This window comes from Zophobas morio, unplaced genomic scaffold (genome assembly GCF_036711695.1).
Source record: "Zophobas morio isolate AGI-343-1 ecotype UQ-CSIRO unplaced genomic scaffold, CSIRO_AGI_Zmor_V1 ptg000009l, whole genome shotgun sequence".
NCBI classification, from domain to species: Eukaryota; Metazoa; Arthropoda; class Insecta; order Coleoptera; family Tenebrionidae; genus Zophobas; species Zophobas morio.
The window spans coordinates 5493070-5511388 of NW_026972114.1; the positions used below are offsets into that span (position 1 = coordinate 5493070).

The window sequence follows — 18319 nt, forward strand, 5'->3', positions numbered from 1 at the left end:
TTACCTCCACCATTTTCGCAATTTTCCTTCCATGGATTCCTAGTCACGGACCAGATGGCAAAAATTCTTAAAAAACGGAACATCAAAATGGTTACGGTACCTTGGAAAACAAACTTCTGGGGTCATCGTTGCAAAAATATTACAGAGTTTAAGATTAACAGTACCTCAATATTTAATAAATTAACTTTGTTACTGCCAATTAAATTTGCTAAAATAAATACTGTTCACGAGATTCTCTGATAAGTAATAACACACATTTTTCAAGAGACAGTTTCCAGCATTACCACGAATTGCTCTCAGAGTAATGTTCTAATTTTAAAATTCTCTTTACATCAAACGAAATATTTAATCTTTCGGTCCACCTAAACGAAACAACAGCGGTACAATAACAACTACGTAAAGCGGTAGAATTTGTCCTTTTTACTCGAATTTTCCAAGAGGTCAAACGGTTTCAATTGCCGTACGAAAACATCAAGAAAATGTACGAACAAAATATCGAACCAAGTGATAGATTCGGAAAGGTTATGAGCATATTCGTTCAGATACCGCATCTATATGGTAGTCCTTCACTATTAAACGTTTTGCAGATACTTTCTTGCCTACCGTGATGAAATCGTCTGGTTGTTAGCGCAGTCGTTAGATTTTTAGATACTTCTTTAAGTTGAAACCTCCATTAGAAGTTTTTCGTTTGAACTCCAGATACACCACAACTATTTTCGTTCAGTTTTAAAGAACAGAACTGTGTCGTCCTTCCTGTTCATTAAAATTGGCTTTTATCAAAGTTTTTAGAAATTGCTCAGTCAACCCTTAGTGTAAACAAGTTAAACGTAGTTTTATTAGCGTCTGTGAAAGTTTTACTACAAGCGGACGTACGTTATTTGCATGAAATATGAGTTGCTGCTGACCTTAGTTTGCAAGTTTTGTTAGTAAGTTTGTCTTTAGTTTAACAATTAGATTTGAAGTGTTTCAGATCTAAGCTCGAACTCATGGAAATCTCTGGCGATCCAGTCACAAGCTTCTGTCAAATGAAATCTTCGTTCCACGAATAAATCTCTGTTAAGTCACTGTTCTCATTAAAATTCCAAACGGTTTCTAAATGTCTACATGTAAAATACCACTAGTATATTCTTGTATTCTCACATGGAATGCAATGAAAGGGACGATGTCAGCTTCTTATTATAACGATTTATTAGCCATCTGCTGATATACAGGGTGTGCATAGGCAACCCATTTTACGTTTCATAAACAGCTTTGAGTAATTTTTAAATAATAATGAACACATAGATAGCAATGATCAGAACCAAAATTATGACAAATTATTTGTGTCAGCCAAATATTTTCAATTTTTGTTTGCTTTAAAATGTTTTCGAATTCTGAAAAAACAGACATGCTATTAATACTGGGAAAGTGTGACAAAAATTTTGATGCTGCTGTTCGTCTCTACGCCACGCAATATCCCAATAGAAGAACTCCCTCAAATCAAGCGTTTAGAAAATTTGAAAAAAATTTAAGATAATTTAGGCAAGCCAAAAAAAAATAAAGTTAGAAATCTAACTGTAACAAAGCCGGATAATGAGGCTGCTCTAGTTGATATTGTAACAGAAAATTCCCATTGGTATCAGGAAAATCACTTCCAAGAAGTTTCCAAAGTTAATGCTTAGTGAAAGGACGAAAATAATGGAAGGAAACAAGGCAATGGAAAAGGAATAAGGGATGCAGATAGGGAAATCGGAAAAAGGGAAGCTGGTACAAAATCAGGAGAAAAAGGGGTGAAGGTACTGTTTTGGAATGTCCATGCTAGTAGAGACATGGGTACAAAGAGAAAACTGGGACAAATTTAAAGAGACACTACCACAAGAATATGTGTGGGAGTGTCAAGGGGCTACCAAGGAAAAGAAAAAGGGGAGAGCAAGCGGGGGAATAGTAATGGGAATTCGAAAAGAAATGCAGGAATTGGAAAAGGGAAGTAATAATAAAAACGGACTAATGAAGAAAATAATAGAGCTGAATAACAATCGATAGGAAATAATAATCATTTGTAGCAAGAAAATGGAGGAAACCAAGATAAACATAGAAAAGGAAACAAAAGAAAAAATATATATATAGTATATAAATTAGCACTCCAGGCCAAGTTGGCCCATGGCTTGGTTGATTGCTTCTCGCCATTCCTTCCTGTTCTTAAGTTTCTTCCTCCAGTTTGCAATATTCGCCTTTGCTATGTCCTTTAGTACATCTTCTTTCCACCGTGTTCTTGGTCGTCCTTGTCGACGTTTCCCTGCTATACCACTTTCCAAAATTTTCTTGGGTACTCTTTCTTCCTTCATTCTCATAACGTGTCCGAACCATCTAAATCGTTGTCCTTTTACAATTGCCACTATGTTAGGTTCCTGATATAACTCTGCCAACTCATTGTTTGTTCTTCTTTCCCATCCATCTTCTGTTTTTTTCCCTCCATATATTTTCCCGAGTACTTTCCTTTCCCATATCTTCAACATCTTTTGTGTATTTATTCCTAGTGTCCATGTCTCACTTGCGAAAATTACAGTGGGACGAATAATTGTCTTGTAGACCCTTAACTTCAGACCTCTTGAAGAATTTCTGTTCATAATGTTCCCAAATGCGTAAATACTATGATTTCCGGCTATTATTCTGCTTTGGATTTCTCTTGTCATGTCTGGTTTCCTATAAATTTATGTGCCCAAATAAGTAAATGTTTCCACCTCCTTGAAGCGATACGTTTTTCCTGTATTTGTATTTATTCTTAATTCTCCTAGACTATCGTACTCTTTCTCAGTCCATGTCATTAGTTTTGTTTTATCTTCATTAATCTGCAGTCCCATTTTCTGGGCTTCTTCTTCCAGGTTTACCATAGCTTTATGTAGTGCTGTCCTACTTCTTGTTAAAATTGCTACATCATCAGCAAAAGCTAGACATTGATGACTTTTGTGATATAGCAACCCTGATCTATTCAAATTGGCTTTCCTAACCACGTATTCCAACACACAATTAAATAGAATTGGCGAGAGGGGGTCCCCTTGCCGTAATCCTTCTTTCACTTTAAATTTTTTTGACAATTTTCCTTTGATTCTTACTTAATTGTCCGTGTCTTTTAAAGTGAGTTTTATCATCTTTATTAGCTTGTTTTTCATACCTAGTTCTCTTAGAGCTTCATATAACTTTTGGTGCTTGATTCTATCATATGTTTGTTTGAAATCTACGAATAACACAAAAGTCTCATTTTTATACTCAAAACTTTCTGCTTGTATCTCACGTAGTGTAAATATCTGATCCACTACCGACCTGTTCGCCCTGAAGCCACCTTGGTACCCTCCAATTTCCTTCTCTACTTTTTTTATTACTTGGTCTTTTATATACGAGGCAAGAATTTTATAGACTACATTCAGAAGTGCTATTCCTCTATAGTTGGAGCATTTCATCTTATCCCCCTTTTTATGTACTGGAATGAGAATAGCTTCGTTCCAATCTTGTGGCATTTGTTCTTGCAGCCAAATTTGTTGTAAAAGTTTCTGTATCTTTCCTTCTAGCTTCTCTCCCCCGTATTTTAGTAATTCCGCCGTTATTTGATCTTCTCCCGGACTTTTGTTATTTTTTAATTTCTTTATTATTTCCTTTACTTCTCTTAGACTTGGTGCTTTCTCATCTTCTTCATCCTGTATATCTTCTTTGTTTAAATTTTCTTCTATCATTCCTCCATTTTCTTCCCCATTTAGGAGTTCGTCGAAGTACCTCTGCCAGAGTTCTAAAATTTTTTCTTCATTTCCTACCAGTTCACCTTTTTCGTTTTTATAGAACATCGAACTTGATGGGTATCCTTTTTTTTCTTGTTTCAATCCTTGGTACATACTTCTTATCTCTTTATTTTTGTAGTTTTCTTCTATCTGGTCTAATAGTCTTTCTTTATATTTTCTTTTCTTTTCGCGTAAGAGCCTTTTACATATTTTTCGCTGTTCTTTGTATGCCATTAAATTCTCTTCTGTTTCATTTTTTAATCCCTTCAATCTTAAAGTTGTCCTTTTTTCTAATATTCTTCTTCACATTCCGTATCAAACAATGTCTCGTTTTTATTTTCCTTCCCTGTTTCTTGAGTGCTTTGTGATGACGCTTTTTTTGTTCCATTTTTAACTTCCAACCATAACTCTTCTATGTGTTCTGTATCTTGTTTTTCACCTGCTACCCAATCATTCACCATTTCCAAATACATCTTCCTCTCCTCCTCATTTTTCAATCTAATACACGTTTTTAAGTTTTTGCGTTCTTGGTTCTTCCTGTTTTTTGCAACTGGTACTATTTGCTTCATTTTTACACCTACTAAGAAATGGTCTGTGTCCAGATCTGGTCCTCTATAACTTCTTACATCGGTTATACTTCTTTCTTCCATTCTTTCAATTAGGGCATGGTCAATTTGATTTACAGTTTTTCCATCTGGTGCAATCCAGGTTCCTTTGTGTATTTCTTTTTTTTTTTTTTTGGAAATATGTACTTTTTATGATCATATCTTTCTCTCTAGCAAAGTCTATTAAAATCTGACCATTGTTGTTTGTAACTTCATGTTTGCTATATTTTCCAATCGTTGGTCTAAACAATTCTTCTTGACCAATTTTTGCACTTAGATCTCCTAATACAATCTTCAAATCATATTTTTTTATTTTTCCATATTCCTTATCTAGCGTCTGATAAAATTCTTCTTTTACTTCTATATCTGTTTTTTCCGTTGGTGCATGTACATTTATAAGCGTAATCTTCTGAAATCTTCCTTTCAGCCTTAAGCAGCACATCCTGTCTGATATCGCTTGAAATTGCAATATATGTTGTTTTAGTTTTTTATGTACAATAAAGCCCGTGCCTCTAATTTTGCTTTTATCCCCACTATTAAAATATATATAGTCTTCTATTTCTATTATTTGACTCTCTTTTTGTTTTGTTTCTTGTATAGCTGCATCAAAACTATATTTCCTAATTTCTCGCACTAACTTTTCCAACGCTCCTTCTTCATTGAGACCTCTGATATTCGATTTCTTTTTGCTACCATTTTCTTTACTTTGTTCCCCCTTTTTTTTTTAAATCATATCCATAATCACTCCAGTCCGTTTTGTGCTTATCTGCATATACCATAACCTGGTAATCTAGTTTTTTTGAGGCTTAAGCCTCTTTTCTTCGTTATGTCAAATGAATGTGTTGCCGTCGCTTATTAATTTACTGTAGCCTAACTTGACTTTATGTCCCTTTTCTTTATGTTCTTTTGCCATTTTCCTTATCGCCGTTTGTATCTTTTGTTGAGTTGGTGTTAGGTCATCGTTGATATATATCTGCGTTCCCTTTAATCTCGCTGGATAAGAATCAATGGGAAATAATAATCGATTATAGCAAGAAATTAGAGGAAACCAAGATAAACATAAAAAAGGAAACAAAAGAAAAAGGAGATGAAAAAATACTTATAGAAGGGGATTTTAACGCAAGACTGGGCGATAAAGGGACAAGAATAATAGATAAAGAAAAGGGAGAGAAAAGAGGATCAAAAGACAAAGCAAATAACAAAGAAGGGAAAATATTGTGGAAAATAATAAAATAAATGGAATGGGAAATTTTGAATGGAAACAAGGAAGGAGATGAAGAAGGGGAATGGACGTACTTAGGGGCTAGGGTAGAATCAATTATAGACTATGAGATTGTCAATGAAGAGGCGTGGGAAGAAATAGAGAGTTTCAAAGTGGGGGAAAGGGTAGGATCAGACCACATGCCACTAGAAATAAAAATCAAAGGAGTATTTGAGGAGAAAGGGTGTAGATGGGTACCTGGTAACAAAATGGAAGAAATATATGAAGAAACAGTACGTAATTTGAGAGTGAATGGAATAGAGAGCAAGAGTTTTTATACAAATAGAGGAGTGAGACAGGGATGCCCACTCAGCCCCGCATTGTTTGCAGCTTATCTATGAGATAAGGATAAAATGTTCAGAAAAGTACAGACAGGAGGGTTGGAAGTGGGCAAAGAGAAAGTGTGGTCGTTGGCGTACGCAGATGATTTAGTGATTGTAGCAAAGAAAAGAGAAGAAATGAAAACAATGATTGAAAGTTTCGAGAAGTGCGTACAAAAAAAAAAAAGAAATTGGAAGTGAATGTGGAAAAAAAATGGTGGTGTTTGGGAAGAAAGTAAGCAAGGGGAAGGAAAAGTGGGCATGGAGAGGGAAGAAGATTGAACAAGTGAAAGAATTCCAGTACTAGGATATACATTGAAGAGCAATAACTCAGATAGAGCGCATATTCAAGAAATGGTCCGAAAAGCGAACATAGTATGGGGAGTAGAAGAGAGAAAATTTGGACACGATTATAAGAGAAAAATGATGATGTTTGATAGTTTGTCAAAAGTATATTTATCCACAGAACTGAGATTTGGGGATGGAGGGAATATGAAGAAATAGAGATAATGCAAGAAAAATACTGAAAATGGACATTGCGATTGGAAAAGTATACGCCGGGTTATGTAGTGGGAGAAGAAACAAAATGGGAAAAATGAGAGTGGAAGCGGGTAAAAGGGCGGTTCGATTTGAAGAGAAGTTTAGTGAGAGCAGTGATTGTAAAATATTGCAAGAATGCTGGAAAGAAATAAGAAAGAAAGGGGGAAAACATGTTTGGAGCGAAAGAGACAAGTATTATGAAGGAGACGGATATGCATGTGAAGAAATAGAGGGAATGAGAGAAATGGGAAGGAGTATGAAAAAGAACTGAGTGTAAGAGATAAGGATATAAATAAGCAAGAACGCAGATCGAGAAGATCGGAGTCTAGATATAAAGCAGAATATAGGAAAATAGTAAAGGATGAAGTACCAAAGTACACACACAGAGACAGTATAAAGGAGAAAAAAATGGTGGCGAGATTTAGGTGTAGAAATGAAGAGAAAGAGAATAATTTTTGGATGGATGAAACTAACAGAAGGTGTAGGATATGTTGGAGAAAGGGAGAAACAATAGAACATATGCTGGAAGGATGTGAAGAATTGAGATAATCGGAGGAAAGTAGGGAAGAAGTACTAAACGAGGACGGAAGACGACTGGACGGATGAAAGACGTATGGAAGATGAGGGAACTAAGGCAAGGGGTGGACAAGCAGAAAGAATAGAACAACGATTATTATATAATATAACACTCGAATATTTATTTTATTTTATTCATTTTTATTAATTTGTTGTATAATAAATATAATAAATTAATACTACTATTTGGCATTGACATCTTCGTCATTTTTTTTCTGTCATTGCTATGACTGCTTATTAAAAAAAAAAATTAAATTAGACGAAGTCGTCTCTGGGGTGCACAATATGCGCATATTTACATGTTTTTTTTTTTCTGCATATAATTCCGAGATTTAGTCATAATTGTATGGTTGTTTTGTTTTAAACATACACACATTAAACAAATTTTAATTCTACAAACAATAATAAAAGTGTGTAGCGATGTGTTTCATGTGTTTTGCTTTGTAGTGTGAGGGGCTAAGTTCACGTTTCTAAACACGTAGAGCGGACACAAACACCTAGGGGTCAGGCGCTTTACTCTAGTGGGAACTGGAACCACAGATTTACAGTATACAACCTTGATCTCGCATAAACTGCTCTACACGTGTCTTCGTTTTACGCAGCTTTATATCTTAAGCTTAAAGATATAAATCCGAGGTAAATGTTTTATTTACATCATTGTCATAAGTTAAAGAAAAATAGTTTCTACAATTTTTTGTTCTGCTTTTAACCCTTTGTCGAACTAAATAAATACACAAGAACATTGTAAAATGAAACTACAGTTCATGGAAAGATACGTTACCTTTGGTGAGAATAAGCAGGCGACGGTTACACTGGCAGACAAACTTATGGTAACCGACATGCTCGTAATTCTCAGTGCGACATGATTAGCAGTACCAAAGTACAGAGGGACAAAAGCCAGCCAAATCACACAAGTTGTGTACATGGTAAAACCTGAAACAAGAAAATCAGTTAATGTCTCGTCACGTAACTCTAAAACGTGTAGGTTTTTACTTAAAAAATGCATTACTTTCGTAAAATTTAATACGAGAGTGACTTCTGAAGTAAAATTCCAGAACACTCTCTCTACTTGTCAACAACTTTAATTTTATTTTGGTTTATTATCGTGGGTGGTAAGGGAAAATTTATAATGAAATTGCGTGTGATGGATGTGTATGGTGACTGCTGACTAAACAGTGGCATCGTTTTATTCAGGTTTTGAAATATTCTGAATGTGCATTAAGCACGCTACTCCTATTGAGTCAATAGTAATAATAATTCAGCCTATAATTAGATAGCTATGTACCGTGCAATTTTCTGGTAAAGTCAAACGTCTTTATTAAATACTCATGAACTGTTGGCTCAGCCGTCAATTTAATAGGTAAAGTGGAAAAGAAATTTAATACTTTGTAAATGCGTATTTTTTCAAACTTGTTGCATTCCGTTTCATGAACAAAAACAATTAAAGTCGGAGGGACGGTATGAAACTCTCAAGTAATTTCGACACAAATATACACATCATTATAGAATTTCGCGTACACAAATGTGAGTAGCGCTTTGTGCCAAACGTTTTAATATTCATCACATAACTGGTGTCATGTTAAATTAAGCCTTTAAAAGCTTCTGTACAAACAATTCCAGCAAACTTTCTCTTTGTTTGCAAACTTTCGTAAAACACTAATTTTGTCACTCCTTTAGCAAATCATTCGAAACTTGTTTTCATTGAAGTTATTTGTGAAAGAAAACTAGGATAAGTAAAATATTTGCGGTCAAGATAAATTTTAAAATGATAGTAAAATATATGTAAAAAATTTGGATTTTGAAGTTTTACAAAAAAAGAAAACAGTAGAACGGCAGAATGACAAGGAGTTGTAGACAAAACTACTTAAAATATACCGTTGTCTATACCGTCGGAAAAAACTTATCAAGATTATACAGGGTGTGCCATTCATCTAGTGACGCAAGACTAGTACGAATATGAAAAAATGTTTGACGGGGTCTAATAACATGTATTTATTTAGAGAGAAAAAAATGTGTTGGAATATGTCTCAAGAAGTTTGGTATCAAAAGAAAAATCAGAAGATCGAGAAATCGAAAAGTCATGAAGTAGAAAAATTGAAAAACCGAAACAGGCCAAAATCGGAAAAACGAAAAGTTAATGTTGAAAAATTGGAAAATCGAAAAATCTAAAACCGAAAAAATAAAAAAATGGAAAAATGGAACAATGGAAAAACTGAGAAACCGAGAAACTAAACAATCAAAATATCGAAACATCCAAATCTCCATAAATCGGGAAATCATAACACTGAAAAATGTAAATTTTAAAAAATCGAAAAATTGAATAATAGAAATATCGCAGAACTGAAAATCGAAATACCAACAAATCGAAAAAGTGAAAAATTCAAAATTCTAAAATTCAAAAACCGGAAAACGAAAATTTGAGAAATTAAAACTCCTAAATTTAAAAAAATCAGATAATTGAAAATCGAAACATTGAAAAACTGGAAAATCGAAAAACCGAAAAGTAAAAAATCGAAGAACTGAGAAATCGAAAAATCAGAAGATCGAGAGATCGAAAAGTCATGAAGTCGAAAAATTGAGAAACCGATACAGATCAAAATAAAAATTGTTAAAGTTATGAATTGAAAAACTCATAAATCGAGAACTGAACAATCAAAATATCGAAACAATAAAAAATCGAAAAATTTAAAGAAACGAAAAATTGAAAAACAGAAAATCTAAAACCGAGAAGTCAAAAATCGAAAGATTAAGAGATCGAAACGTTTGAAAAATTCGAAAACTTAACAAATTGAAATATCTACAAACTGAAATGAAAAATTGAAAAATCTAAAATTAAAAAAATTGAACAATCAAAATATCAAAAAATTGAAAAATCTAAGATAAAAAAATCAAAAAATTTAAAAATCAACAAGTAAAAAAATCGACACAATGAAAAATCCAGAAGTCAAAAATCGAAAAGTCGAAGAATCGAAATATTGAAAAATCTCAAAACTGAAAAGTAAAAGAAAAACTGAAGAAATAAAAAACTAAAAATTCGAAAACTGGAATGTCCAAAAACCGAGATTCTAAAAAATTGTCAAGTCGAAATTGAGAAGTCGAAAAATTAAAAAAGAGTTGTCGAAAAATCGACACCTTAAAAAAAAACGAAAAATTGAAGAATTGAAGAACAGGAACATCGAAACAGTCGAAATTAAAGAAACAGGAAAATCAAAATATCCATTAAATAAAAACTGGAAAAATTGAGAATTTAGAAAAGTCAAAAATTAAAAGTTGAAAAATCTAAATATTTAACAATCGTAAAATAGAAGTGAAAAATTGAAAATCGAGAAATTAAAAACTGAGAAATTGTAAAATTTAAAAACTGAATAATAAATAATCTGAAAAATCCCAAAACTGAAATTTCGAAAATCTGAAAAATGAAAGAAAAACTGAAGAATGGAAAAACTGGAAAATTTCGAAACTGAAATATCCAAAAACTGAGAAATTAAAAAAATTGAAAAATTGAGAAATCGAAGAATCGCAAAATTGAAGAAATGAAGAAATGGAAAATTGAAACAGTCGAAAGTCAAGAAATGGAAAAATCAAAACATCGATTAATTAAAAATCGGAGAATTGAGAATTTAGAAAAATCAAAAGTTGAAAAATTGAAAATTGAGCAACTGAAATATTGAGGGATTGTAGAGTCATTCAGTTTTCAATCAGTATTATTGTACATACATTGTCGAAAAATTGAATAATAAATAATCTGAAAAATTGCAAAACTAAAATTTCAAAAAATTGAAAATTGGAAGAAAAACTGAAAAATTGAAAATTGAAAAATCAAAAAGTCAAAAAAGTGAAGTCGAAAGAGCAAAAACCTAAAAAGTTGAAAAATTGAAGAATTGAAGAAATGAAAAATGGAAAAACTGAGAGTTTATAAAAGTCAAATCTGAAAAATTGCATGCATATTTAAAAATCGTAACATTGAAGAGGAGAAAAATTGGAAGCATGTAAAATTGAAACATCGGTATATTGAGAAATCAAAAAATTGAAAATCGTGAAATAAAAATTAAGAAATTGTATAAACGAAAACGTGAATAATAAATAAACTGAAAAATCCCAAAACTGATATTTCGAAAAATTGAAAAGTGAAAGAAAAACTAAAAAATCCCACAACTGAAACATCCAAAAACTGACAAATTAAAAAATTGAGAAATCGAAAAATCAAAAAAGTGAAGTCAAAAATCGAAACCTTAAAAAATTGAAAAATTGAAAAATCAAAAACCTGAAAAATAGAAACATTGAAGAACTGAAAAGCTGAAAAATCGCAACAGTCGAAAGTAAAAAAATAGGGAAATCAAAATATCCATAAATTGAAAAATGGAAAAATTGCGAATTTTGAAATATCAAAAATTAAAAATTGAACAATCTAAATGTTTAAAAATTGTAAAACTGAAAATCGAGAAATTAAAAATTGAGAAATTGTAAAGTCGAAAATTTGAATAATAAATATTCTGAAAAATCCCAAAACAGAAATTTCGAAAATTGAAAAATGAAAGAAAAACTGAAGAATGGAAAAACTGGAATATCTCAAAACTGAGATATCCAAAAACTGAGAAATTAACAAAATTTAAAAATAGAGAAATCGAAAAATCGCAAAATTGAAGAAATGAAGAACTGGAAAATCGAAACACTCGAAAATCAAGAAATGGGAAAATCATAACATCGATTATTTGAAAAATCGAAAAATTGAGAATTTAGAAAAGTCAAAAGTTGAACTCGTAAAATTCCTTTAATTTTTTTTGTAAATTGTAAATTTCCGTTAATAAAATAAGCAAATAAATAAACAAAATTGAAGAGAAAAATTGAAAAACGTAAAATTGAAATATCGGATTGAGAAATCGAAAAATTGAAAATTGAGAAATTGAAATATGTATTGAGAAATTGTAAAATCAATCAATTTTCAATCAATTTTGTTGTGTTTAAATGTACATACATTTAATTATCGAAAAATTCAAAAATGAAAAAAAAAAAACTGAAAAATTGAAAAATTGAGAAATCAAAAAGTCAAAAAAGTGAAGTCGAAAAATCAAAACCTTAAAAAATTGAAAAATCAAAAACCTAAAAATTTGAAAAATTGAAGAATTGAAGAAATGAAAAATCGAAAAACTGAGATTTTATGAAAGTCAAATTTCAAAAATTGCATATTTAAAAATCGTAAATTTAAAGAGAAGAAAAATTGGAGGCATGTAAAATTGAAACATCGGAATATTGAGAAATCGAAAAATTGAAAATCGTGAAATTGAAAAATTAAGGAGTTGTAAAATCGAAAAATTGAATAAAAAATGAACTGAAAAATCCTAAAACTGAAATTTCGAAAAATTGAAAAGTGAAAGAAAAACTAGAAAATCCCAAAACTGAAACATCCAAAAACTGAGAAATTAAAAAATTGGAAAATTGAGAAATCGAAAATTCAAATAATTGAAGTCGGAAAATCGAAACCTTAAAAATTAGAAACAGTGGAAAGCCAACAAATAGGAAAATCAAAACATCGATTAATTGAAAAATCGAAAAATTAAGAGTTTATAAAAGTTAAAAATTGAAAAATAGAAATGTCTAAAAATCATAAAATTCAAGAGGTGGAAAACTGCTACAAATTTTATTTAAAAAATAAACAAAAATTCATGCAAAGTCGATTCTAACGTTTCCAAAAGGTAAAAATAACTACACTTTTCCGAAAAAAATCTATTGCATGACAACGGTTTCAATAGTAAGTTGTTAATTTGCGAAATTTTGCTAGTACCAAACATAAATAAAGAATTATTTCTTAATTAAACTAAACTTGATTAACAATTCTTTCCTGGAGAAATTATGGTCGAATTGGTTAAGATGTGTATCAGAACACGGAACATGGCTTATAGATCAAATCGTTTCTGAACGCTTAGAGTTGACATTGCCCTGAGTGCGCTCTGGACTATAGATCAAACAAGTTCTCAGTCGACAAACTATCAACCACTGCTTTTTAATCGACGTAACTCAATGAAACATTCGATAATCCGAATTATGGTGCAAATTGAATTTTCCTTCTACGAATTTTAAAACTTCAAACGTGTTCTACGTGTCTGTACTTCGACTTGGAAAAGGAACAGCATGCCAATATGTGTCGGGTTGTGATTCCATGTGGTCACATGTGTGAGCGGCCAACATAACTCTAAACTAAAAGTGTCTAGGAAATTCAGGTTGCTGCCGTAATTCTAAGTTTTCATCTCATTTACGTTCAGAACTCCAGTCTGGTCGTTCAGGCCAAAATTGAAATGATGCCACAAAAACTGATTCCTTTAAAAATTACGTAAACGAAAGCGTTTAAAAAAAACGTCACTTTTGAATAAAATTTATTGCTGATACCGCTTAATAATTTTACACTTTGAGCACTTTTTTTATAGAAAAATTTAAATAATGCTCTGAATTATACGAATGGTCTACTGTTTTTGATGGAGTTGATCCCCAGTGACTTCCCTTTTAATTCGTCATAAATTAATGTCATCAAGTTTGTCCATCGTTTGAATACATTTTCGGTTTTAATAGCTAACGTAGTTCAAGAGATAACAAATTTTGAATTTTGATAATTATGTTTTTGATAAATTAATAAAGCTCCCATGAAGCGTTTGACAATATAGTTTTGGTTGTGTTATGCCGGTAGTAAATAATAAATAAGTATATATTATTCTCTATGCGTAAACTTTTATTTAAATAGAAATAAAATACTTACCGATATGTTTCGATTCGTTAAATGCCTCTGGAATTTTTCTAGTCAAAACGGCATACACCGTACATATAATGATTAGGAAGATCGGATAAGTGAAAGCAATCATATAGGAGGCGTCTATATAAGAGGAACAGACTAAAAGGTTATCCTCTCTGGTCGGGTAATGATGAATAGCTCTGGCCGGCGAGATAACCATCCAGACGCCATTTATGAGAACCTGCAACAGACAGAGGTTGAAAAGATAATAAATTTAAATAAAATAATAGAGAACCGAAAGAGCTTTCCGTTACCTGAACGCCAACGAGTCCGGAACAGATGATCAGTTGTGAACGGGGTGATATAAAACTTGGCCTTTTTGCCGAGTGCTTGCCAGCATTGAAAATGCGGGAAATGCGGTTAGTTTTTGTTAAAAGGGCCGCGTAAACTACGGTGAAGCAGAAGCCAGCTCCGAACCTGAAAAGAACGTCACATGAAACGTTTGATTAAAGTTCTGCTTTTTGAAGTAAGGCTTTTATGGCATAATTTGAAAGTAAATCTTTATTCGATTTTTCTCGAGGCTGAAACGCTAAGAAAGTTGAAATTTGAAATATTTGTGATTAAAATTCTGAAATCAGTTAGCCTGGTTAGCTTGATTTTGTATTATTCAAATCCTTTTGGTAGGTGTCTCTTCAAAAATTGACTACTTACTGTGTAATTATAGAATTATAGATACTATTCTAAATTATTTTAATTGTGCTTGATTTAATAGTAGAAATTTAGTATGTAGCTGCACTCAAAAATATAAAACAAGATTTAGATTTAAGGAAGTGTTGTTTGGTATAAAATTATTGTCTGAATTATTCATTGTTTGTTACAAGCCTTACATCAGTGTGGTAGACACAATTCGTGCGCGAAAAATATCCAATAAATTTTGAGAAATACGTCTGCAGATCCACAATTGTGTAAGCACATGTGATTTAATGCTTTTTGATAAGGAAAACTACTTGAAAATGTAACTCAAGTGTGATATCTTCACCATTATTTTCAATTGAGGTAACTTGCCATGTTTTGTGAGAAACAACAACTCTGAATTGTGTTTATTGCTAGAGACCGTGGAGTACAGTTCGGTGTTGTTTTAGGTAATAAAGTGGTAGGAAGAAATTCTAATAAAATGTTACGAGACCAGTTACTAAGTGGAGACTTATAATGAGTCGCAGATTAATATTAATATATAATTAGAGGGTTTCTATAAATGATTCTAAGGGCGTAGTCGGCTATAGATTTATAAAATCCCGCTTGCTGAAGATATGCCTCACTTTGAGAGTTTTAAAGTCATCGCTTCTATTGTTCTAGTGTTCTCCAAATGTGGATTACAGTAATTCTCGTTAATCCAACGTCAAAGCAACAAAACAGTCATTGTCAAAACTATTGATATTTGCGTACGAAAATTTTGTTTTTGCGTTAAGAAACGAAGACCGTGAAAATGTTTTATTCTGTTGAACAAAAGTAAGTGTATTCTGTAACCACTTGTAAGCAAGAATATATGGCCAAATACCCTAATTTGCAAATTCAAGAACACATTTAGAGGTTCATATTACAGCTGTAATCAACAAATTTATTCGAACTGGCAGTGTTAACAAAGTTAAATCTCCTCGAAGATCTTCAGTATCTAAGGAAGTTGTTATTGATTTTGAGACTACGAGCAGAATCCGCAAACATTTTTGACAATATTGTCTCAGCAGTCAGGAGTTCCTGTTGCAACATGAAATTGAACAATTGGTCCAAAGCATTGACGCAAATTGGTGAACATTTTCAACATTTACTGTACATGTTATTATTTTTTTCGGAAAAGTGTAGTTACTTTTATCTTTTGGAAACGTTAGGATCCACTTTGCATGAATTTTTGTTTATTTTTTTAATTCAAATTTGTGGCAGTTTTCCTTCTCTTTAATTTTACGATTTTTAGATCTTTCAATATTTCGATTTTTGACTTTTATAAACACTCAATTTTTCGATTTTTCAAGTAGTCGATATTTTGATTTTCCCATTTCTTGACTTTCGACCGTTTCGACTTTTCATTTCTTCAATTCTTCAATTTTTCAAATTTTTAGGATTTTGATTTTTCAATTTTTTAAAGTTTTGATTTTTCGATTTTACTTTTTTGACTTTTTGATTTCTCAATTTTTCAATTTTTCAGTTTTTCTTTCATTTTTCAGTTTTGCGATTTTCAGATTATTTATTATTCAATGTTTCGATAATTAAATGTATGTACATTTAAACACAATAAAATTAATTGAAAATTGAATGATTTTACAATTTCTCAATATTTTAATTTCTCAACTTTCAATTTTTTGATTTCTCAATTCGATGTTTCAGTTTTACGTTTTTCAATTTTTCTTTTCAGTTTTACGATATTAAATATTTCAATTTTTCGATTTTTCAATTAATCGACGTTTTGATTTTCCCATTTCTTGACTTTCGACCGTCTCGATTTTCTAGTTCTTTATTTGTTCAATTTTGCGGTTTTTCGATTTCTCAATTTTTTAATTTTTTTAATGTCGCAGTCTTTGGATATTTCAGTTTTGAGATTTTCCAGTTTTTCTTTCATTTTTCAATTTTTCGAAATTTCAGTTTTGAGATTTTTCAGATTATTTTGTATTCAATTTTTCGATTTTACAATTTCTCAAATTTTAATTTCTCGATTTTCAATTTTTCGGTTTCTCAATTTTCCGATGTTTCAGTTTTACGTTTTTTCAATTTTTCTCTTCAATTTTAAGAGTTTTAGTTAATTAGAATTTTCAATTTTTAATTTTTGACCAAATTCTCAATTTTTCAATTTTTCAATTAACGGATATTTTGACTTTCCTATTTCTTTACTTTCGACTGTTTCGATGTTTCTGTTCTTCAATTCTTCAATTTTCGATTTTTCAGGTTTTCGATTTTTCAATTTTTCGATTTTTTTAAGGTGTCGATTTTTCGATTTCACTTTTTTTATTTTTTTTCATATAAAGATCAACTATCATTCTGACTAATAATTGTAGCTTTTGTAAATAAAAATTTGAGATTGAAAATGCACTAATGTAAAATTATCGCTGAAATTCAGTTTTTATTGGTCGTCTTGCAAAAATGATAAACTATTAAACTGTATCAATTTTTTTGAAGAAAATAGTCGGAATAGCTTTCGGGAAACACTCTTGTGGGACGTAATTTATTAAAAGCTATTGAGAAATGATTTCGTACTTAAATACATATAATTGATCTTTTTATACTTCTGAACTCTATATACTAAGTTTAGATTTAAAAATTAACAGACAATTAAGCAAAACAATATCTAGACCAGGGGCGGCTGGTGTCGAGGGGCACAAGGGCATCCCCAAAATTCTATACGTCTACAAACACACTGGACATGGTAGAATAGTAATTTTCAAGATTTAAAAAATGATCTGTAAATTTGTGTCATAATTATCAAAACTAATTTTTTTATCTCGCTCCACTTGTATAAAATGTATCAAAACTATGATATGTTATTTCTGGTGAAATGCTGAAACCTGGGCACAGAGATCGAATCATGGCTGAGGAAGATGTTTTGTTTACACCATTGCCGTGGAAATCACAAGTCGAAGCTGCCTGATATGCGCCTGATACAACTGGACTGTGGTTCCATTCCGACCGTGCTCGGGAGGATTGAGTTAATTTTCATTCTGCGCGAACACGTATGATAAATATTCTTGGATAATCTTCTCGGTAAATACGGCTGAATTGAACTCTGCTTTATCAAGTCATTTGAAAGAAGCAACGGTTTTTAAAGGAACGGCTAAAACTGTTCAAAATGAACTTTTAGATGCCATGAACGTAAAATTTTAACCTAAGGCAAAAAGGTGTGTGGAAAAATCCTTTTTTACATTTATTGAATGTATTTTTGTATTTATTTCCGTCACACAATTTCGTTTATTAATTGGTAATAACAACCTGTGTTATATCTTCATATTTAACTCATCAATCAAATTGTGTCTCCCCATTTCAAAAGGTCACGAGCCGCCACTGATCTAGACTACTTCGTAGTAGAAATATTGGAGCAGATAACTTAGTTAAAATTAACACTCGGGTTAGGTAAGTGATGTTATCTATCAAGTTACACACTGAGCTAATTCCAAGACTGAACCCTTATGGGACACACAACATTTCCACTATTTTCTGCAGTTCTCGTATCTTTCGACCTGCCACTTCCTTCTTTTCTTTGTAGAGGAGAGGCTTCTCAGACCTTTGTCACTCACCGTTGTGATGATTTGTAAAAATGAGCATAATCGATGATGTTGTTGAGAAATTCTTCCCCCAATGCATCCCAAACTGGTTGAATCAAATACTCTCACACAATTCAGTCATTGTCATTTTTGAGTGAATACGCAAATATGCAAACAAAGCTCTGAAAAGAACAGTTTTTAATGTAAAGATTATTTCTACAGGAGGCAACAATAAAACAAGAAAACAAATAAGCAAATTTAGAAATAACGTTTCTAGTGATAGATGCTGAAGTCCACTGAGAT

The 18319-nt window shown here is 31.7% G+C and overlaps 1 protein-coding gene across 1 annotated transcript in view; it reads right to left on the reverse strand.

Annotated features, from left to right (window-relative positions):
- Positions 1–18319, reverse strand: part of LOC135125784 (metabotropic glutamate receptor 2-like) — a 1169526-nt gene that overhangs the window by 9865 nt on the left and 1141342 nt on the right. Inside the window, exons 16-18 of the mRNA XM_064051468.1 lie at positions 14087–14249; positions 13800–14013; positions 7833–7984 (exon numbers count right to left, since the gene is read on the reverse strand). Of these exons, the coding sequence (XP_063907538.1) occupies positions 7833–7984; positions 13800–14013; positions 14087–14249 (529 nt within the window). The remainder of the gene's footprint in view (positions 1–7832; positions 7985–13799; positions 14014–14086; positions 14250–18319) is intronic.